General features: G+C 48.7%; 1 protein-coding gene across 1 annotated transcript in view; it reads left to right on the top strand.

Moving 5' to 3' along the window:
- Positions 1-23,239, top strand: part of NID1 (nidogen 1) — a 94,837-nt gene that overhangs the window by 40,124 nt on the left and 31,474 nt on the right. Inside the window, exons 13-14 of the mRNA XM_054975120.1 lie at positions 19,143-19,358; positions 21,691-21,863. Of these exons, the coding sequence (XP_054831095.1) occupies positions 19,143-19,358; positions 21,691-21,863 (389 nt within the window). The remainder of the gene's footprint in view (positions 1-19,142; positions 19,359-21,690; positions 21,864-23,239) is intronic.

Below are 23,239 nucleotides of genomic sequence, written 5' to 3'. Positions count from 1 at the left end.
ATGCAGCAAATTGTCTTTTTGCTTGCTCACTCTTACTAGATTATCAAGATTTTCACGACTTTTTAATTATAAAACATGTATTGATTTTCTTTCAGAACTCAGCTTACTAATCTAGCCTGTGCAGTTATGATGATAGCTAATATTAGTACCTTGAGTGAAGGTAAAGTGCACAAGTTCAAAGTAGCAAGTTCAAAGACAAGTAAGTGCACAAAGTCAGCATACGCAGATGACCTGCCACAGGCCAAAGACTCTTGGCCCATCCGCCTTCACTAGGAAGTCCTTTAGAACGATCTTCCATTTCCTGATCCAGAGAGATGGTGAAAGCAGTAAGCACCTTGTGGCTCACTTAGCCCTGCTTCACTGATCCCAGGTAGGGTATGTATATGCTGCGTGTGCAGAGGAAGTGGAGGAAGGAAAGCACAATAGCACATTTAGCAGGAGGTTGCACTGAAGCTAGCCCTCTAAGTGCATGTATCCATATATAACATGAAAGTATGTACCATGATATTTACAAACCTATATTATATTAATGCTTGCCTTGCTGCTGTTTGTTGTTTTTATACCATGTGTGTTAGTTTTTGTAGTCTATATGTATTGTTTATGTTGTTAATTTGGTAGGGTATTGGGGTTTTTATGCATGTTTGGTGGCTTAGTCAGTGACAGTTGGTGGATTGTTTGATTTTGGGAGGGTGGTGGGTTAGCACTATGATCATTGGTGAGGAGGCCGGCTTAGGGTTGGGGATCCCAGTGATCCAGGGATGTGGGAGGTACAGTGGTGGGAGCAGATTATGGAAGGGAAGGGCACTGAGACATGGTAGGGCTCGGTGCCCTTCCAATCTGCGTCCCATCCCAAGATATACTTGTTGTGGGCCTAGGATATTAAACCACTCTCCAACACTGGCGCTGTGCAATGCCAGGTCCATAAATAATAAGACCAAAACGCTGCAAGATTATCTTGCAGCATTGAATGTGGACCTGGCTTGCGTGACCGAGATCTGGGTGAGGGAGGGCGAGATGGTCACTTTGAAAGAACTAGCCTCCCCAGGTTATACAGTCCTCCACCAGTCCTGGACAAGTGGTCGGTGGGGAGGCGTGGCTTTGCTCATTCGGGAGCAGGGCTGTGCAAGCCCTGGTCGCTTCGGGTTTCCAGCTTCGGGTTTACCCGAACCGGGAAACAGCTTCGGGTAGCTGCTTCAGAGATACAGCTTCGTATAGCTTCGGGTTTGCCTCGGAAAGATTCGGGTGTCAACTTCACTTCCGGGTTTCGGGTGCCCTGTGGGGGGGTGGGAATTTCTTTCCGAGGCAAACCAAACTTGGTGGAGACCTTCTCCTAACTCTTCTCTAACAACCCCCCATGTTTTGGAAAGTTTGGACTTTAGGGGGCCATGTTATGGTCCCCCAAAGACGGTACCCCCATCCTCCTCCATTTGCTATTATTCCCTATGGAAAAAACAGACAAACTTTCTAGGTTGCTAGGGGTGGCATTTTGCAAGCAAAACGCACCCAACTTTCAGGGGCCCTTCTCCAACCTTTCCTCCCACCCCCACCAAGTCTCAACCTGCTCCCACTTTGGGGGGCATTTTATGGCCCCTCAAAGCAGGTACCCCTATCCTCGCCTTCTCCATTATTTCCTATGGGGAAAAAACGAAGAGGCTTGTGTGGCTAGGGGTGTCATTTTGCATGCAAAATGCTCCCAACCCTCAGGGGACCTCCTCCTACCTGTCCTCCCACCCCCCACCAAGGCTCAACCTGCTCCAACTTTGGGGGGCCATTTGGGGGGGGCTAACCCGAAACCCCCAACAGCCCCAAAGACGCCCTCCCCAACATTCCCACACTTTCCCCTTACCCCAAGAGCAGGCTGGCCAGCCATCTCCCATTGTTCCCTATGATGGGAACTTTCAAACTCTCTTTCCCAGGGCAATTATGCACATCCCAGGGGTGCTATAATGGAGGGCACACTCCTGAGTGCAAGATTGTCCCTGTGAAAGCACACTTGAACCACAGACACCCTCCCCAAAATTCCCCCACCACCTACAGAGAGGGCTGGCCAGCCAGCCCCATTGTTCCCTATGAGGGGAACTAACCTAATTCCAAAGAACAAAATCACAAACACACACTGAATAAAGTTTAAAATCTTTATTTTTCAACCTTCAAATACAGAAAAAAGGCACAGTAGTGTGACACAGCACACCATTCCCACACCCCACCCCAAGGGAACACAACTCACTACACACCAGAGAATCTGAAAAACACAGTTACATGCAAAAAATCTTTATTTCCTGTTGTGATTCAAGTTACACAGCAAGAACACAACACCAAGGGCATCGCAGCTGCCCCCCCACCCCAAAGGAACACAACTCACTACACACCAGAGAATCTGAAAAACACAGTTGCATGCAAAAAATCTTTATTTCCTGTTGTGATTCAAGTTACACAGCAAGAACACAACACCAAGGGCATCGCAGCCGCCCCCCCACCCCAAAGGAACACAACTCACTACACACCAGAGAATCTGAAAAACAGTTGCATGTAAAAAATCTTTATTTCCTGTTGTGATTCAAGTTACACAGCAAGAACACAACACCAAGGGCATCGCAGCCGCCCCCACCCCACCCCAAAGGAACACAACTCACTACACACCACAGAATCTGAAAAACACAGTTACATGCAAAAAATCTTTATTTCCTGTTGTGATTCAAGTTACACAGCAAGAACACAACACTGAGGGCATCGCAGCCACCCCCCCCACCCCAAAGGAACACAACTCACTACACACCAGGCAACACCCCTCCCCCCCAACCCTTAGAAATCTTAGCTTGGGGCAGACACACAGACACTCACACACAGAGACACACACACACCAGGAAACACCCCTCCCCCCCAACCCTCAAAAATCTTAGCTTGGGGCAGACACACAGACACTCACACACAGACACTCACACACACCAGGAAACACTACTCCCCCCCTCTAACCACACACACACGCCAAATGTAGAAAAAAATTATTTTTAAAAAAAAAATTCATTCCCACCCAGTCAAGCCCCTAATCCTCCCTCCCCTCCCCACACCCACCAAGACAATCTCCCCCAAGAAAACTTAAAATACTTTAAACAGGTACAAACCACCTCCCCCAACCAACAACAATAAAAATGAATCAAGAAAAATTCTGAAAAATGTAGAAAAAAATTAATTTAAAAAAAAAAATTCACTCCCACCCAGTCAAGCCCTTAATCCTCCCCTCCCCTCCCCACACCCACCAAGACAACTCCCCTGAGAAAACCCTGTGAGTCACTGACTCGCTCACCACTCGTGCAGTCCAGCGATGGTCAGGCGACAGGCAGGAATTCAATGGGGGAAGTCCTCCACAGCAAGACTGCAGAGACGAGATGCTCAACCAGCCACAGCAGCAGCAGGAGTCTCTCAAGTATCTCAGTCTAGGAAAGAGCAGAATGGAAACTGGTTATTAAATAAGTATATTAACTCTTTAAAAACTACTTCTAAATTCTAACCCCTCAGTCCCAAAGTGTGAAAGCCAGAGTAAAAAACTAGGCCAAAGCCTTGGCACACACCAGGGAAGCCAACCACTGTAGAAATGAAAGGCAGGCACAGTAAAAAAAACTTTAAACAGAGCAGCAGTGGGCCAGCTTCAAGTTAACCCCCCCACCACCACCTAGGCCAAAGCCTTGGCACACACCAGGACTTGGCATGAGTCTGCCCCTGGGAAGCCACTGTTAAATTTAAAAAATAAAAATAAAATGCAAACTTAAAACAAATCCTTTCCCAAATGCATTGCCCCCCATCCACCCCCTCCCCCAAAGATCAAAGAATCTTGTGAGTCAGTGGGACTCACTTACCAGTGAGATGCAGGGCCAGTCAGCAGCGCTCCACAGCAGTGTCCTCCTCTTCCAATTTCTGTCCAGGCAAGCCGCTCTGTCAATGTCAGGGTAAATTGGAAGATTCCTAAAGGGAAGTCTCCAATTTATAGCCCTGCGCTGCAGCATTTTAAAAAAGGCACTCTACTTTCAGAGAATCCCCATTGGCTGGGCAGGAAGGAGAATGCTACTGCAGGATTGGCCACTCCTAACCCCTCCTCCCCCTTGCACTCATTGCAAAGTCTGCAAACAGTGCAAAGAATCTCTCCAAATGTGCAGGTTTGCACTGTTTGCAGACTTTGCTTGCTGCTTGCATTGGCAATGGAGATCAAGCAGCAAGCAAAAACTCCCTCCACTTTTTCAGGAATGGGAGGGGGAAGGAGGAGGTTAGAGTGAGTCACTCACTACTCCTCCCCCTCCCCTCTCCAAAGCCGGAGCTGGAAGCCTTGAATAGGCTTCAAAACGTTGCCATTTTTTTTTTAAGCAGGGGAAGCTTTTTGCTTGCTGCTGCTGATCTCCATTGCCAGCTGCTTGCAATTACAAGCAGCCGGCAATGGAGATCAGCAGCAGCAAGCAAAAAGCTTCCCCTGCTTAAAAAAAAAATAACGGCGCTCGGAGCCCAAGCGACACGATTCGCTTCGGGTTACTTAGTTTCGGTATTTCTGAAGTGGGGCCATCTTGCTGGCCCCACTTCGGGAAATTCCAAAGCTACACGAAGCGGGTAGCTTCGGGTAACTTTACCCGAAGCAAAACCCGAAGCGACCAGCCCTATTCGGGAGTCTTTCTCCTTCAGACCACTCCCCACCCCAAAAATTACTGGCATTGATTGTGTGGGCCTAGTATTGGATGTCGAGGAGAGGTTGGCAATATGCGTGGTGTACTGACCGCCTACTGCACCTGCATCTTCCCTGTCTGGTCTGTTGGAGGCGGTGGCAGGCTGGGCCTTGGAATTCCTGAGACTTTTGGTTCTCGGGGATTTCAACGTCCATGCTGACGACGATGCCTCCACGCAGGCCATTGACCTGGTGTCCTCCATGGCAGCCCTAGGACTCTCCCAGTTTGTTTCGGCTCCCACGCATCAAGCAGGTCACACACTGGATTTGATTTTTGGGGCAGGGATGGTGGTGGTCCTGGATGCCTATGATGCAGTGCCATGGTCAGATCACTTTGTTCTGAAGGCTCGTCTGAGCATGCTGCTCCTTTGCCGGGTGGGCAGTGAGCGGATTTACTCTCGCCTGTGGAGACTTATGGATCCAATTGGTTTCCAGGGGGCTCTGCGGGATCCGATGCCCCCTGCCAATATGTTAGATGAGCTGTTGGATGATTGGCATGGTCGACTTTCTGAAGCCATCGACGTTATTGCCCGCTGCCATCCTCTCTGAGCCCACAAACAGGTAGCTCAGTTCACTGAGGAGCTTCGCCAGATGAAGCGGTCTCTGAGACGACTAGAGCGAGTGTGGAGGCAGGGGCGCGACAAAGAGGCAAAAACATCTTATAGGACGTTTATGAAAGCCTATGAGGTGGCAGTGAAAGCAGCAAAGAGGGATTTCTTTGCTGCTTCCATTGTGTCCGCTAGCTCACACCCAGCTCAATTATTTCGAACAGTTCGGTCCTTGGTCTCCCTCTCTCAGGGAGACCACCAAATTCTTAATTCGACTATTGGCTGCAAGGCTTTTGTGAGCTATTTTGCGGGCAAAATCTTGTCCCTTCGCCGTGGCCTGCCACCCACTGTTGATACAGTAAGGGAACTGGAGACCCCTTGGCTGTCTTATGGGTCTGTATTAGATCATTTCAGGCATTTCATTCGCAGGCATCTGGATCAAGGCGGGTCGGCGCTGCTTGTGTTACTCAATCTCACAGCAGCGTTTGACACGGTCGACTATGATTTGTTGGCCAGCCGCTTCGCCGACGTGGAGATTAGGGGGACAGCCTTACAGTGGCTGGTCTCCTTTCTCCAGGGTCGGGGACAGAGGGTGGCACTCGGGGGAGATCTATCGCCCCATCACCCTTTGGTGTGCGGGGTTCTGCAAGGGGCGATACTCTCTCCGATGTTATTTAACATCTACATGTGCCCCCTCACCCAGTTGGTGTGGAGGTTTGGGCTGGGTTGTCATCAATACGCGGATGACACCCAGCTTTTTCTGTTGATGGACGGCCAGCCAGACACGGCCCCAGACAATCTGGCCAGAGCTCTGGAGGATGTGATGGCATGGTTGAAACAGAGCAGGCTGAAACTGAACCCGATGAAGACGGAGGTCCTGCAGCTGGGACGGGGCTGCCAGATGTTGGGATCCAGCTCCCTGCCCTGGATGGGACACCACTGGCAAATTTGCCAGTGATGAAGAGTCTGGGTGTGCTCCTGGATGCCTCCCTGTCAATGGAGGCCCAGGTCACGGCGGTTGCCAAGTCTGCATTTTTCCATCTTCGTCAGTTCAGGCAACTTGCCCCCTACCTGACGCCCCAGGACCTGGCTACAGTGACCCATGCAACGGTCACCTCCAGGCTAGATTACTGTAACTCACTCTACGCTGGGCTACCCCTGGGCCTGATCCAGAAACTACAACTGGTCCAGAATGCAGCGGCGCGGGTCCTGACTGGAATATCTTAGAAGTCACATATCACACCTGTCCTGCGCCAGCTGCACTGGCTTCCGGTTGAATTCCAAATTAGGTTCAAGGTATTGGTTCTTAATTTTAAAGCCCTGAGCGGGTTGGGACCGGCATATCTTCAGGACCTCCTATCCCTGTATGTTCCCCGGAGACCGCTTTGATCAGTGGATAAATGTTTACTGGTGGTCCCCAGCCCTAAGGAAGCCCGCCTCGCTTCAACCAGGGCCAGGGCCTTTTCAGTCCTGGCCCCAGCTTGGTGGAACGCTCTGTCAATGGAGACCAGGGCCCAGCGGGACATATTATCATTCTGCCGGGCCTGTAAGACAGAGCTGTTCTGCCAGGCGTTCAGTGGTTGAAGGGGGCGGTGCCATATCGGCCTCCCACCTTTGGGGTGGGGGGGTTCTCCCCACCATTGCACGTGGTTAATTTATTTTATTATTGTTTTGTATGTTGATTTTAGTATTGTTGTTTTCTTGTTTTTATTGATTTTAACTTGTTCACCGCCAAGAGCCCCTGAGGATGGGCGGTATATAAATTGAAATATAAATAAATAAATACAAATAAATAATTCAAGAAAGGTGGCAAGTCTCTTCCAATTATTTATAAAGTTTCCTAAATGGAAAAAAAAACTTTGTTTTTAGTGGAAAAATAGTACCTATTGTTTTTTCCAATTATATTAGGTTTTCTGTTAGTATGTTCACTAATGTTTTTATTTGAATTAAATTTATGTTAATTACATAGGATATACCTTAGTTTTGGTCTAGAAAATAATTCACATATAGAATTGTCTTCCATGTGCTGAACTAAGGATTAAATTGGGTGTGCATCCTAGTTGGGTTATTCATATTTTGGGTGCAGTTCATAATTAAAATCATCCTCAAGGCAGTGTAATTCTGTTTAGGACTGCACTCTTAGGCTTGGATCCAACAAACTGAGTGAAACATGCTCCTTACAAGCTCTCCCTTCCTGCTACAGTTTCTTATTCACTCCCATGCTGCCTCTAAGGGTTGAAGTGGCATGAGATCTGGCATGGGTTAACACAGTAGGAAGAAGGAATCAGCAAAACTTGGGGATACTTCTCCTCAGCACATATGGAAGCATTACCAAAAGCACCTTATATACATAAAACCTGGATCTGTGCTATGGTAACATCAAGGCTTGACTATTATAATGCACTATACAGAGGTCCCCCATCTAACTAGGAGGCTCCAATTAGTGCAAAATGCTGCAGCTTGACTGTTATCAGGAGCGAGCAGGAGCAAGAACGTCACTCCCATTGGCTACAATGGATTGACAGTCAGTCCATTGGCTGCCTACCAGTTACCATCCTCAGTTCAAAGTATTGGTTATTACATAGAAAGCTCTACACAGCTCTGGTCAGGCATGCTTATGGGACTCCCTCCCTCTCTATGTTCCTCCATGGCAGCTTCGCTCATCTGAACAGGGTCTCTTGCAGGTGCCAGCCTGCACATGGGCAAAATCAACAGCAGCCCATACACAGGCTTTCTATGTGGTGGCCCCTACCCTGTGGAACGACCTGCCTGAGGAGGTCAGGAGAGCCCCCTCTCTCCTGGCTTTCCACAAGCGATGCAAAACCAAATGATTCAAAAAGGCTTTTTACCCAAATGGGAAGACTGTATTGTAGGGAAGGGGTCTCAGATACTTCCCTAATGAGTTAGGGACCATAGACTTCACCACTGTGTTGCCTTAAATATTATCTGTTGCTTTAAGTACGTACTCCTATGTACTACCTGTGCTTCATGTTGTCTAATGTCAGTCCTAGAATTGATTATGTTCTGTTTCAGTATTTCTTCTACTCTGTATTGGATTCTTGATAATACTATGTCTTTTTAAACTAGTATCAGTTCACCATATGATATTTTTTATGGAAATGTCCTTGATACTGTATGGAAATGTCCTTGATACTGATTGTACTAATTTCATACTTTGTAATCCGCCTTGAGTCTCAGTGAGAAAGGTGGACTGTAAATGACTTACATAAGTAAGTAAGTGAATGAATGAATGAATGAATGAATGAATGAATGAAAGGTAATCTTTGGAGCCAAGATTTCTGTCCTCCTTTTCTTCCCACTGTGGTCTCAAAGTAGCTTACAAAGAAACAGAAAAATATAATTTATGCACACAAACAAAATAAACAACACAAATCTGACTCTGTAGTATAATGTATTGGCTATAGTATACTGGGATAGAGGCCACTTGTAAAGGAGACATGATTGTAGTCTATCCTATTTATTATCTTACTCTTTCTGCTTTTGTGATCTGGTTATTCTTGGCTTGTTTATGACACATGATGCCATAAAAAGTCTGATATTTTTCCATAGTTCCTAACTTTTATGATCTTATCCCATTGCATTGTTAGTTGGATGTCTCATGTTATTTGGTTACATTGTTTTACACTGTGTAATCAGCCTTGAATCTCAGCAAGTAAAATAAATAAAACTCCTGATCTGATCCTCAGTCTGCTGGGTCAGCTCACTCACTGCAACAGGCTGCAAGCCAAAGAGAGAGAGAGCTCTCTAGCTCTTGTCTTTCAGCCCAGGGCAAAGGCTTGCAGCTCTGGCCCCACTGAATACCTGGAACAGAGGAAGAATGAAAGCATAGTCCACTCCCCATTCTGCTGACACAAAGATGTTCCCAATCCACTCCTCCTTACACACACACCCCATCTTTGTTATAACTTTTGTTACCATTTCAATTTCACGAAGCTTGGGTATTCAGGATGTTTGTGGTTCTGTACATCCAGTAATTATTTATTTTATGCAGCACACAGCAAATCCTCTTGAAGCAGCTGTAGAAATTGCCTGGAATTTTACATACGTTCCACACATAGTCATTTTATTAGCAAAAGAGTTACTGATGTAAGCACTGGCATTCCAGCAGCTATTAAGAATGGCTGTACTTCATTATACCCTCATGCTACTTTGTTTCAGTTCAAAAAGAAACAGATGTCCAAACCTTGTCACGCCTTCATCTCCCATAGGCTGTGTTTACCAAATAGAAACCACCCCAGACACTCTGGCTGGGTTCTTTGACCACTGAAAGTAACTTGCCAGAATTGTTAAAGCGTGTAATCTAGTTCACATGAGAAATGCTGTTACAACATTGGCAGTTTTTATGTCAGAAGCAAATGTAAATTAATTACAAGTGTCCGGGGTCTGAGCCCCAGCCCCCAGACTTGACAAGAGGGAACAGCAGGTCAACTGGGCTGACGGGCAAACAGAGGGGGCAGCCAGCAGCCAGCAGGTCAACCGGTCAGCCCGCAGGCAGTAGGTCAACCGGTCTGACTGGCAAGCAGAGGGGGCAGCCTGGGGACAGCAGGTCATCCCCTCCCACGGGCAAATGGAGCCAGAACCTGCCGGCGCCAGGGGCAAGAGGCAAAGGCCCAGGGCCTCAGGAGTCAGGGGGAGACAGAGAGAAGCCAGCGAGTCCCACTCCCCTGGGGAAGGAAAGGGGACTAAGCAAGGCAGAAGGGGGCAAGGGCAGAGGGATTGGGGGCCCAGCAGTCACCCACCCAAAGACCTTACCTAAAGAGGAGAAGCAGCAGCAGCCCCAACAGCCCAAAGCCACGCCCCAGCTAGAAAATAGTAGCCTGGCCCAGGAGTTGCCAGAAGCCAAGCCACTCCAGGTGGGGCTATTGGAGGCACTCTGCAGGAAGCCCTGGGCAACCAGCCAAGGAGCTGCAGCTGGACCCACCTTCAGCCATCAGCTCAGCCAGGGAGGCCGAGCTGCTAGCCAGGGGACTGCAGCTGGACAGGCCTTCAGCAATCAGCCAAGGCAGGGAGGCTGGGCAGCCAGGGAACAAGGCACAGCTGGTGCTGGTCAGTGGGGCCAGATCAGCTACCCCAGCTGCAACTGCTTGGTGCAGCCCAAGACTGGGCTGGAAGAGGGGTGGGGCAGTAGAAGGAAGCCCTATAAAAGCTGGCTGGGAAGAGCCCTGTGGTGGTGGATGTGAGTAAGGAGTGATAATGTGGAGTGAGAGCGGTGCAATGCAAGAGTGGAGGTTTGGAGGAGAGTTCTGGAAGGAGGGGATGAAGAAGGACACGGGGCAAGCAGGCCAGGTTGAGCAGGCCAGCGAGTGGACTGAGAGGGAGTCTGGGTGAGGTATACCGCCCCTCCTTTCACAGAGCAGGGTCCTGCAGCATCCCTGGCCCCCCTATGACGTCAGGAGCAGACCGCCCAATGCCACGCCCAGTGGCAGCGGCGGCAAGCCCTGACAAGTTGATGGCCCGTACGGGGAAAGCCGTTCCGACGCAGGCGCCAGTCGAAGGGATGTATCCCAATGCCGTAGCCCCAGCAGACCTCAGACTGTGGCTGGAGGAATGCTTGGACAGGATGTGGAGGAAGTTGGAGGCGGCCTTCCAAACACCTCAGGCAGAGCTAATGCAGGCCGTTGAGCAGCGGATGCAAGCCTGCACACCCACAGCCTCCTCGCCAGTGGTACGTGCGTTGGCTTGGGAAAGTAACCCACCACCTGGCAAGCAGGTGCTGAGTCTATGCGCCACCGTGAGGATAGGCCAGCTGATCCTACAAGCCCTGTTGGACTCCGGGAGTGCAGTCTCAGCAATTCGGCCCCAACTCCTCCCAGCTGCCACCCCAGTGCACCGCTGGATCCCGGTGACGGATGTGATGGGCCGCACCCAGCCGTACCCTACGGCCCTAATCACGGTAGAGTACCTAGGGGTCTGCCACCAAATGGAAGTTGCCCAGGTAGCTCACCTACCCGTGCCAATGCTGCTGGGAAGAGATGCCCCGGGGTTCTTCAGGCTCCTCCAGCAGGCAGCGAAGAAATCGGGAAGAGACGCCCCAGGGATCGCCAGGCCTCGGCGGGAGGCGGCACGGGAATTGACAGACCCACAAGTTGCCACCACTCTGCAAGTGGAGGAGGCCGACGACCCGGGGGAGGGTCCCTCCACCAGACCAGGGGCAGAACCACGGACTGAAGACCCAGCTGGACCCCCAGCAGATCGCCCATTCTGTGATGCCCAAGGGGCAGATGAGTCCTTGCAGCGCTTGCGAGAGACAGCCGCTCGTGAGGAGGAGCAGGTGCGGGATGAACGGAGGTCCCAACGGCTCCCTCGCATTGAGAAGCAAGGAGGGGTTTGGGTTCGCATAGCTCGTGCCCCGAATGGCCAGGGAGAGGTCCGCCAACTACTTGTGCCAGCAGGCTATCGGCCGGAGGTCCTCCGCACCGCCCATGAGCACGCTTGGGCCGGGCACCTGGGGCACCACAAGACCCTGAGGAAGATCCTCGAGCGTTTCTTCTGGCCCTCGGTGAATGCGGACGTGAAGGCATACTGCCGCTCATGCCCCACCTGCCAGAGGGTGGCAGCGAGACGCCCGCCAAAGGCCCCTCTATCCCCGCTGCCAGTGATGGGGGTGCCCTTCCAGCGGATAGCGATGGACTTTATCGGCCCACTGCCACGCACACCCCGGGGCTACCGTTTTGCCCTGGTGATCGTGGACTACGCCACACGTTTCCCGGAGGTCATTCCTTTGAAAACTATGCAGACCCCGGGGGTGGTCCGGGCGTTGTCCAAGCTGTTCGCAATGGTGGGGCTGCCCAGCGAAATCTTGACAGACCGGGGAGGGCCCTTCCGAGCAAAGGCCATGCGTCAGCTCTGTCAGAACTTGGGGGTCCGGCAGGTGTTCACCTCTGCCTACCACCCCCAAACAGATGGATTGGCAGAGCGCCTGAATCAGACTGTTAAGGAGGCCCTGAAAAAGATGACGCATGACAAACCTCACCAGTGGGACCTGTATATCGACCCCCTGATGTTTGCCCTCCGAGAGACCCCCCAGGCCTCCACTGGCTTTAGCCCATTTGAACTGCTGTATGGGCGAAAGCCACGAGGAATGCTCTCCCGCCTGGTGGAGCAATGGGGCCCCCAAGCCAGCCCCCCAGCCCCCCCAGTCCAGGAGTACGTGAGCCAACTCCGCGAGCGGGTGCAGCAGTTCCAAGCAGAAGCAGGCCGACGGCTGGCCCACGCCCAGACACACCAGAAGGCCGCGTACGACCGGGGTACGCGACAGAGAACCTTCCAGCTGGGGGAGAAGGTCCTCGTCCACCGCACAGTTTTTCCCAGGGAGGAGGGGGACCCCTGGCGAGGCCCCTATGTGGTGACAAAGGTACTAGGACCTACCACCTATGAGGTCCAGTGTGGGCCTCGTCGACGCCAGAGGAAGACGCTCCACGTGAACCTGCTGAAGAGGTGGTACGAGCGGGACAGCGAGGAGTGCCAGCTGGCAGAGGACCCCCTGGAACTCCCGTCCAGTGAGCTGCCGTGGACCACAGAAGGCCCAGAATTCGAGGAGCCCAAGGTGGACCCCCAGCTCGACCCAACTCAGCGGGCCCAGCTACAGGCTCTATGGGCCCGGGTACCAGGCGTCTTCTCCCGCAGACCAGGTAGCACCAGCCTGATACAGCATGCCATCCCAACCGAGCCAGGGCAGGCGGCTCGGGCTACGTGGCGACCCATCCCTAGAAAGCGGTGGGAGGCGGTGGAAAAGGAGACGGATGAGATGCTCCAGCTGGGGGTGATTGAGCCCTCACAGAGTGCCTGGAGGAGTCCAATAGTCTTGGTGCCCAAGCCGGACGGGACCACCCGCTTCTGCGTTGATTACCGAGAGCTGAATAAGGTGGCCAAGTTCGACGCCTATCCCATGCCCCGAGCAGATGTGCTGGTGGATCACCTGGGGTCCGCTCGCTACCTGTCAGCTCTCGATTTAACCAAGGGGTACTGGCAGGTGCCCGTGCGACCTGAAGATCGGGAGAAAACAGCCTTCGCCACTCCCCAAGGTCTTTTTCAATTTAAGAAAATGCCTTTCGGGCTCCATGGTGCAGCAGCCACGTTCCAGCGACTAGTGGACCAGGTGCTGGGCAAGTGCCGGGCATACGCTATGGCCTACATTGACGACATCATTGTCTTTAGCCCGGACTGGCCCACCCATCTCCAGCACCTGGAGTCAGTCTTGAGAGCCCTTCAACAGGCCGGACTGCGGGCCAACCCAAAGAAAAGCCACCTGGGGTTCCGGGAACTCCAATACCTGGGCTTTGTGGTCGGGGGAGGACGAGTCAGGCCACCACCGGACAAGGTGGCCTCAATAGCCGACGCCCCACAGCCCAAGACCAAGAAGCAGGTTCGGCGATTCCTAGGACTGCTGGGGTATTACGGGCGGTTCATCCCCCACTTTGCCTCCCGAGCGGCGCCCCTGACAGACAGCTTGAGGAAGGGGCTGCCCAACCAAGTCCGGTGGACCCCAGAACTAGAGGCAGCTTTTAAGGACCTGCGGTCAGCCCTCTCCAATGCCACTGCCCTATGGAACCCAGACTTTGACCGGCCCTTCACACTGGCCACGGACGCCTCGGACACCGGCCTCGGGGCCGTGCTGACCCAGGAGCGGGATGGCGTGGATGTCCCAATTCTATTCCTAAGCCGGAAGCTCCAGCCCGCCGAGAAGCGCTACGCCACGGTGGAGCGGGAGGCCCTAGCGGTCAAGTGGGTGGTTGGGGCCCTGCAGTACTACCTGGCCAACAACCCCTTTGTACTGCTGACAGACCATGCCCCCCTGCAGTGGCTCCATCGCATGAAGGCGCACAACCCCAGGGTGCTGCGGTGGTACCTCTCCCTCCTACCCTTCCAATTCACCGTCAAATACCGCCAGGGGGCGCGGCATGTGGACGCGGACTTCATGTCCCGCATGTTCGAGGCTGAACCGGACCCCCACAACTCAAAGCCAAGCGGGGAGGTGTGTCCGGGGTCTGAGCCCCAGCCCCCAGACTTGACAAGAGGGAACAGCAGGTCAACTGGGCTGACGGGCAAACAGAGGGGGCAGCCAGCAGCCAGCAGGTCAACCGGTCAGCCCGCAGGCAGTAGGTCAACCGGTCTGACTGGCAAGCAGAGGGGGCAGCCTGGGGACAGCAGGTCATCCCCTCCCACGGGCAAATGGAGCCAGAACCTGCCGGCGCCAGGGGCAAGAGGCAAAGGCCCAGGGCCTCAGGAGTCAGGGGGAGACAGAGAGAAGCCAGCGAGTCCCACTCCCCTGGGGAAGGAAAGGGGACTAAGCAAGGCAGAAGGGGGCAAGGGCAGAGGGATTGGGGGCCCAGCAGTCACCCACCCAAAGACCTTACCTAAAGAGGAGAAGCAGCAGCAGCCCCAACAGCCCAAAGCCACGCCCCAGCTAGAAAATAGTAGCCTGGCCCAGGAGTTGCCAGAAGCCAAGCCACTCCAGGTGGGGCTATTGGAGGCACTCTGCAGGAAGCCCTGGGCAACCAGCCAAGGAGCTGCAGCTGGACCCACCTTCAGCCATCAGCTCAGCCAGGGAGGCCGAGCTGCTAGCCAGGGGACTGCAGCTGGACAGGCCTTCAGCAATCAGCCAAGGCAGGGAGGCTGGGCAGCCAGGGAACAAGGCACAGCTGGTGCTGGTCAGTGGGGCCAGATCAGCTACCCCAGCTGCAACTGCTTGGTGCAGCCCAAGACTGGGCTGGAAGAGGGGTGGGGCAGTAGAAGGAAGCCCTATAAAAGCTGGCTGGGAAGAGCCCTGTGGTGGTGGATGTGAGTAAGGAGTGATAATGTGGAGTGAGAGCGGTGCAATGCAAGAGTGGAGGTTTGGAGGAGAGTTCTGGAAGGAGGGGATGAAGAAGGACACAGGGGGCAAGCAGGCCAGGTTGAGCAGGCCAGTGAGTGGACTGAGAGGGAGTCTGGGTGAGGTATACCGCCCCTCCTTTCACAGAGCAGGGTCCTGCAGCATCCCTGGCCCCCCTATGACGTCAGGAGCAGACCGCCCAATGCCACGCCCAGCGGCAGCGGCGGCAAGCCCTGACAACAAGAACAGCATCCTAACAGTGATGCACTGTAGTTTTCAGCTTTTAGAAACTATGAAAGCACATCAGTTAAGAAGCAAAGATTACTTACTTCTTGTGGTTCATTGAATTATCCAAGTATACAGAGAAATTAGTTGGTGTACATCTTACCATAACTGCATAAAGGCTGCTTTAAATCACTCCATGATGTAGCTTCACTAGACGGTGAGACTCTAACACATGGATGATTTTTCTCTATGCTAATATAAACAACAGCAAAAAAAATCTGTAAAATCTGCATGAATCTTTTTAAAGTTGGATTTCTGCAACATGACTTTTTTTGTATTTGCTATCTAGGCATTTGCTGCAACATTACAAGTGTCTGTATGCATTATAGCTTAGCTAAATTGTAGGTTCAAAAAAAATTCTAGCATCTCATTATACCATACTATAATATATACCATATACTATACTATGGTATAATGGTCTGGCTTTTTGGAAGCCTTCAAACTACCACTGAACACCCAAAAAATAATATGGTATTTCTCCATTTTGAAAAACCTGTCGTAACTAGAAGTGCCACGAAATTCTATCAGCCCCAGAACATTTTTCTCTGGCTTGGATTTTTTAATCGAGCCGAAGAAGTAGTCTTCCTCTCTTTTTTCCCAGCTCAATTTATCACCTGCTGCTGCTGCTGCAGAAGCAGACCAGGGATGCAGGCAAATGGCCTGCTGACCAACAGTCAGAGGAAGGGAGGAGTTTCTCTGCCTCCTTCCCATCTTCTTTCTCTCTTCTCTACCACCCCACAATGTCTTTGTCTGGCGTCCTGAAAGTTACAGCACCCAGAGCGCACCGGATGCCTTGGATGCTGCTGAAATAGCATCAAAGGTATGTATTAGGGGAGGGAGACAGGGAGCCTCTCTGTCTGCCCACGTTGCTGTCTGATGCCATTGCTTGCTTCTGCAGCAGCAGGAGTAGAATTTAAAACTGCAGTTTGTAGCCAGTTTGTAGAAACTGATTTGTTGTGATGTCTGAATTCATACATGACAGTTTGTGTTGCTGGGCTTCATTCAATATAGGGAGCATTTCTGCCTCCTGGGTATAAAGATAAAATTTCACAAATGTTGAAGGCATGGAGGAGGGGGCTTTTAAATCTTTTTTCCTGCAAAAAATCCCCAGAAATGTTGGGGGCAATTGAAATATGCACACAGTATTTAGTTTACTTAGTTACTTTTGTATCAAACCTAAACTAGTTTTACTGATTCAACAAAGGTATCATTTATAACTTACTTAGCATATAAAATTATACTATTTGGCATATTTATGAAATAGAAAATATAAATACCATTTTCCCTAAGAAAACTGCAAGTGTATGCTATATTTGAGAAAAAGTTGCGAAAGGTTGCACCTTATGCTTCCATAGCACATGTATCTTTAATTTGTGCCATGTGAAAGGTAAAAAATAAAAGATGAAGACAGAGAGCAAATTCTGTAGAAAACGAATGGATTATTTGGACGAAACTCAATCACAATAGGTTGGGCTACCAGCATGTCTGGATAATGTTCCATTTCAGTATTTTTTTTTACTCTGTATTGGATTCTTGCTAATACTGTGTCTTTTAAACTTGTATCTATTTACCCTATGGTTTACGGAAATGTCCTTGATACTGTATTGAAATGTACTGGATACTGATTGTACTAATCTCATACTGTGTAATCCACCTTCAGTCTCACAGAGAAAGGTGGACTATAAATGACATAAATAAAAATAAATAAATAAATAAATAAAACACTGAACTCTTTAATAATGTATTATTCAGGATAAGAGGTTTTTTTCAATGTTCCTCTAAAATTTTCAAGTTTATTGGGAAAAAAAGGTGAAGTCCTCAGACTTTTTCATGCTATTCATTTTGACTGTGCCTTAAGCGTTTTACTCATTCAAAAAAGAGAAATATTCCGTACGAGTTCTTTTTCAGTGATCCTCCAAATTTTCCTATTTTTTAAAATTGGAATGGGTGAATCTGGGCAGAGAGTTTCTCTCACTTTTTTCTGGGCACTCACTTCTCTACTCCTGGGAGGCAAAAGGCAAGAAGCAGACAATCCAGTGTTCATGCACAAACCAGGATCAGGGCTTCTTTTCTGGGAAAAGAGGTGGTGGAACTCTATTATCACATGTGCGTGCGTAAAGCACGTGTGCGCTCCCGGAAATGCATGATGACGTCACTTCCAGAAGTGCTGCCACTCCTGGAAGTGATGTCGCTCCCGGAACCCAGCACAATGCATTACAATGAGATAAATGTTAGTAAGCTTGGAAAATTACACTATTATAAGAAAGGGTTTGTTTCCTTTCTGTATTCTCTATAAAAAGTGAAATCTTCCATTCCCTTTCCCAAACATTTCATTTCTTTAGAATCATATTTTAAAATATGCAAGAAGGAGGGGGCCTCTAAAAATCCAAAACCCATCTCACAAATCTAAATTCTAACAGATTCCTTTTGCCAGTGTAGAAAAAAAAATCCAAAATTCTTTCTCAAAATCCCACAGAGTCTGAAATGCCTAATCTAATGAATATTGAATTTTCAAATTTTCAGGGAGAGTGTTGTTTTACTGGAACAATTCAAAATTAGATATTCAACTTTAGCTGCATTAGATTTATACTTAATTTAAAATGGTTTTTTTGTTGCCTGCCAACTCTACCCTACAAATGGCTAAGTAGTTGTGACTTGTGACACTGTGAAATGCTTATAAATATTCCAGTGTCCCAGACAAATATTCATAAAAACTTCCATAACACCCATATGTCCACTGCAATTTCAGTGATGTTAATCAGCTGAGGGTGGGGAGAACCCTTTGAGTTACAGCTATTAAGATATAAGAACACCTATATGCTGATGAATATATTGATGAAAGCCTTCTGTGACTTGGACACAGCTACCCATTCCTAGCATAAAACTGGAATAACCATAACTGATATTTTAACTAATACAAATAACCATAACTGATATATTTAACTAACACAGAACCAATCTGCATTCAAAAGCTGTGGGAACCATAACAATGTGAACTTCAGTCAACTAAAAGAATGAAAGCAACACACACACACACACAGCCCCACCCCAGCCCCCAAAAAGAAAGCAGAATGAACTCAAAGCAGCACACACACACAGCTCCCCCTCCCCCCCCCCATGAAAAGAAAGCAGAATGAATTCAAAGCAGCTAAGCCTCCTCAGCAGAGCTACTGCTGGGCCCCCGTCTCTCTCTCTCTCTCTCTCTCTCTCTCTCCCCCTCCCCCTCCCTCTCAAGAAAGCAGAATGAACTCAAAGCAGCTAAACCTCCTCTGCAGAGCCCGCAGGGCCGAAGGTGGAAGAAATCATGTGGGCAGATTCTGGAGCTTCCCCCTCAATAAAAGCCCTGGATGTGTTATTCATGTCTGGAAGACTAACTAGAGATTGTTGTCTATGTCATGGCTATGTTTGTTTAAAATATACCTTTTATGTCAAGAGTATATCTTTGAGATGACTTACAGAAATATAAATTAATAAAATTAAAACATCACAATTTAAACAGCATAAAATAGAAGCAAGAAGCAGCAATTTTAAAGGCACAAAATAGCAGCATGGAATTTAAACAGCTAAAATTGAGCAGATACATACTGTTAAAGCAGAATCAGAAATATCATGTTTGAGAGAACGATTTTAAAAAATAAGTTTCCTCCTAAAAACAAGTATTACTAGAAGCATAAAAGCAGTACAACGTGTTAAAAACCACATAAGAGAGCATAGAAAATAAATGGAATAAAATATCCACAACCTTCCCCCCTTCCCTTTGTTTTATTCACAGAAGTAGAAAAGACAAAATGTCAGCGTGAACAGGAACAAGTTTTAACTTTTGGTCCAGGAGGACCCAGACCAATTGGCCAGTTTATTCCTCAGTGTGATGTTTATGGGAATTATTTGCCAACTCAGTGCCATTCTAGCAGTGGATATTGCTGGTGTGTAGACAGAGATGGTAATGAGATTGATGGCACAAGAACTGGACCAGGAATCCGACCTCCATGTAAGTTGTTCCTAAACTGTTACATTGTTGAAACAGTAGTTCGATTCAGTAGGCACTTGGTTTATGGGCATATTCCTCCCGTACAATCCAGTTCTGTGTTTTCATGTGTGTGTGGCAGGCTGGTGCCAGCTATCCTACCAGGAATGGCCCAAGAAATGCCAGGCTACGAGAGTCAGACCCAAGCAGCCCCCTTACCAAGTGGCTACATGACTTGGAAGAGAACCGTAAGAGAAGCCTGCCATAGCCAAGGTTGGCTCCCAGACAATCAGCAAGGCAAGCAAGGTGACCTCACTGGGAGGACCACCATTGTTGAGTGTCAGGCTGGGGCAGCGCAAGCTCCATTCCCAGAGCATGAAAGCCTCAGGCAATGGGCTAATTCCAGTAGCGTAGCCAAGGTCCAGTCCTAAGTCCAAAAGCCAGTGGTAACCTGGTCCAAAGGTCAGTTATTGGCAAGTTCAAGGGCTAGACAAAGGCAGAATCAGAGCACATGAACAAGGTAGGCTCCAAGGCAAGAGTCAGGGGATGGCAACTTGTTGTTTCCACACTTGATAGTCTCTCTTGGCTAGGTTTTATAGCCAGGCACCAGAGGGCTGGGCTTATAGCCAGCTGCTTGGGAGTGATCCTGGGGCTACTCCTTGTCGCTATCAGTAAGCAGCTGGTGTCTGGCCAGGAGGCATGCACTTTGCCATCTCTCCTGCAGACTTGCTCTTTTCTGTCATCTCCAGTGCTCCAGGGGTGCGGGCTAGGAACAACCAACTGGGATTCACCTGTTGCCTTGGGGCTCAGTAGCTCTGCCTCAGCTGCTTCCTGTTAGTCCTGATGAACCTGCAGCTTATCAGCTTGCTTGCTGGTGTCTTGTTTAGGGCTAGCTACCCAGGGCTCCTCTTCTCCTGAGGAGTCCTCTCGAACATTTCTGTGCCTTGACTGGCCCATGACAGTGATGGAGGGGACATGCCCCACTAATGAATGCAGTGATGCTGCAGCTGCAGATGGGCTTCTTACCATTGAGGATTCACCTGCTGGTTCTGTGGCATCCACTGTGCTCCAGGAGGAGCTGGATCCTCATACAGTAGCTCTCTGGCCCCAGACAGTCTCAGCTAGGATGTGGTGAGGGAGGAGATGAGCTGGTCAATGAGAGTGTTACTGAGAAGGAAGCATTGTAGTCAGGCTTAATGGGGAGGGGAGCAGAGCAGGTACTAGCAGAGGCAGAAAGGGAATCCCAGACCAGGGAAAGTCCAGGGAAAGCCAGACCAGGGCCGTTTTCACAAGTTGTTAATATTGCGCAACATCGTGCAACACTCATGGAATGGTAGCATCTTCATGGCACGATTTCTGACATCACCCCATCATGATTCCATTTTCGTGGCATGATGGCGTCAGAAATCGCACCATAAAGATGCTAGCGTTCCATGAGTGTTACGTGATGTTGCGTGACGTTAACCATGTGTGAAAATGGCCCAGGAGGTGAAGAGACAGAAAAGGAAATAAAGGCCAGCTTGGTCATGGAGGAGGAGGAAAGAGAAGAGGAGGGGGCTGCTGTCAGTCCTGTCGGGGGACCCAGCACAGACTTGGGGGAGCAGCTCATTACAGAACCAAAGTAGGGGCTAGATTGGGTGCACTGGAACAAAACTAAGTAAATCGTGTTGGCATCACACCTCACTCTTTTGTTACTTCCTAGCATGTATCCCCTACATGATGTTGCTTTACTCCCCCAAGAGCCCCACAATGCATTTATGCTTATACATTGCCCATTTTGTTAAGCTATTTTTGAAGAACCGATCAAGTGTAATAGTAGCTGTTACAGCCTTGCTCAAAATCTTAAAAAATTCTTACCGAACTCTCTCTGAATATGGAGAGAGCCCTGTCCATCTGTGGGTGGCTCTGTATCCTTGCGCTGTTGATAAGCATAAGACCACAAAGCTCAGTATTAGAAGGTATTGTAGATATATGGTAGAGCATTTTCCATGGGATAAAATTGTTCTTTCTAGAGCTTTATCTCTTCAGGAAAGAAACACAGCAAACAAGTCTCCTACTGCTATCCAAATGCATACATTTTAAGTCTGATTTCACTGCAAGAAACTTGCAGTGCAATCCTTAACATCAAAACCCTAAGCCTGTTGACGTCAATGGACTTACATTGACTTACTTAGTTAAGATTGCACTGTTAAATGCATATTTATGCTTTCAACTGAAACCAATGGGACTTTTCTTTAGCTATGTTTGAACTGGTTCCATTATATTTTAGAGTAATGTTGCTTTGCAGATGCATTTTTCCCCATGTTTTTTCCACAATCTGAGTTCTTTTTTTTCTTTTTTGTCATTTGACAACAAGGTCTGAGCACAGTTTCTCCACCTGTTGTAGTTGGACCCTCTGTAAAACCAGATACAATTCCTCTGCCTCCAGGAACACACTTACTCATTGCTCAGAGTGGAAAGATTGACCATGTCCCTCTAGAGGGGAACACTATGAAGAAATCAGATGCAAAAGCTTTGTTGTATGTGCCCGTAAGTATACACTGAACCAGTACCAACCACTTGCATTAATGAACATGGAAGCTTTCATTGGAGGAAATACATTGTAAATAATCCTATTTCAAGAGCACATTTACTGTAAATTTGGTAGCCCTGAAATTGATTTACTTGCTTTTAAGGAAAACAATAAAGATTTTGAAATCTTGGGAGTTAAGATCTTTATTTACAGTAAAAGGGGCATCAGATGAAAAAAAGTTTACATTGAATAACATTTTTTTTAAAAAAACCTTGCTTCTAAGATAGCCTTTCAGACCTATCATAAACAAATGTTTGCTAATTTTTATTAACTTCCTTAGCATGTCAAAATCCTCTATAAAACTTGCAGTGCTTTAAACAGTGCTTCAGTTCTAGCTGCTCATATGAGAAGGCTATAAACTTTTATACTTTTTAAAGACTCTTCCGCTAAGCTTCAACTTTCCTTAACGATTTTTCCCTCATATAAATTTTATAATCAGTTTTGTTTATTTCTTTTACTCTGGATAGTCTCCCTACACCCTTCAGTTATTTTATTTATCTGTGCCTGGACTTAGTGGATGGTTTTATGTCCCACACTCTAGTTTGTTTCAGATGTAATGCTACGCAACTCAGACTTGAAGGAGTTTCTGGCTTAGACTCACGTTCCCTCTTTCTTCTTGCCTTCCTTCTTGTGTGACCAGCTAATATTTCTGGTTTCATGGCAAACTGTAGCTTGCCACCATTGAAACCAGTAAACTGTTTTGTGCTTGCCCTGAAAACAAGGATTGCAAACACTGGGTTGCAAACAGTAGCCATGGCATGGTGTTGTATATGAGCCAAGCCAGTTCTTTTCTCCCATTGTCAGATGAAGACTTTTCCTGTACGGTGACTTCCTCACGCTTTTCATCTTGTCACTTGCCTCTGAGTCTTAACGGCATATCTGATGTCTTGAAATTGGTACTCTGGCTTGGATCCAGTGAAGCATTTCTCTACAAGAATTATTTCTGTCCACGAAACACAGCTTTCTTGCCTCCCCCTTTCTGCTGCGGTCTAAAATGCTGTTCTTGAGGAGTTCCCCAGGAGCATCATGTGCAGGGAGAATATTTTGTGCTACAGAAGAAAGAAAAACACATCATGCAGCCCAATAGTGGTGCAAATAATACCTTGGGCCCTTTTGGGTAAGGAAAATGGTGTATGGGAGGGAGACTGAAACCCCTTCTCCCCTGCACAATGGTCTTTATCCAATTCAGGGCACTGTGGCACTTGGGAAATTAGACCCTCACCTGACTAAGGGGAAGAAGAGTCAGGTCAGGCTAACTTAAAACCAGCTCGTTAAAAAATATGTGTAATGGCTGTTAGATCTTTTTTTTTTTTTTTTTGAAAAATTTTTTATT

Source organism: Eublepharis macularius, chromosome 1, assembly GCF_028583425.1.
Source record: "Eublepharis macularius isolate TG4126 chromosome 1, MPM_Emac_v1.0, whole genome shotgun sequence".
Lineage (NCBI taxonomy): Eukaryota > Metazoa > Chordata > Lepidosauria > Squamata > Eublepharidae > Eublepharis > Eublepharis macularius.
The sequence above is the reverse complement of the archived record's forward strand: the minus strand, read 5'-3'. Positions and strand labels throughout refer to the sequence as shown.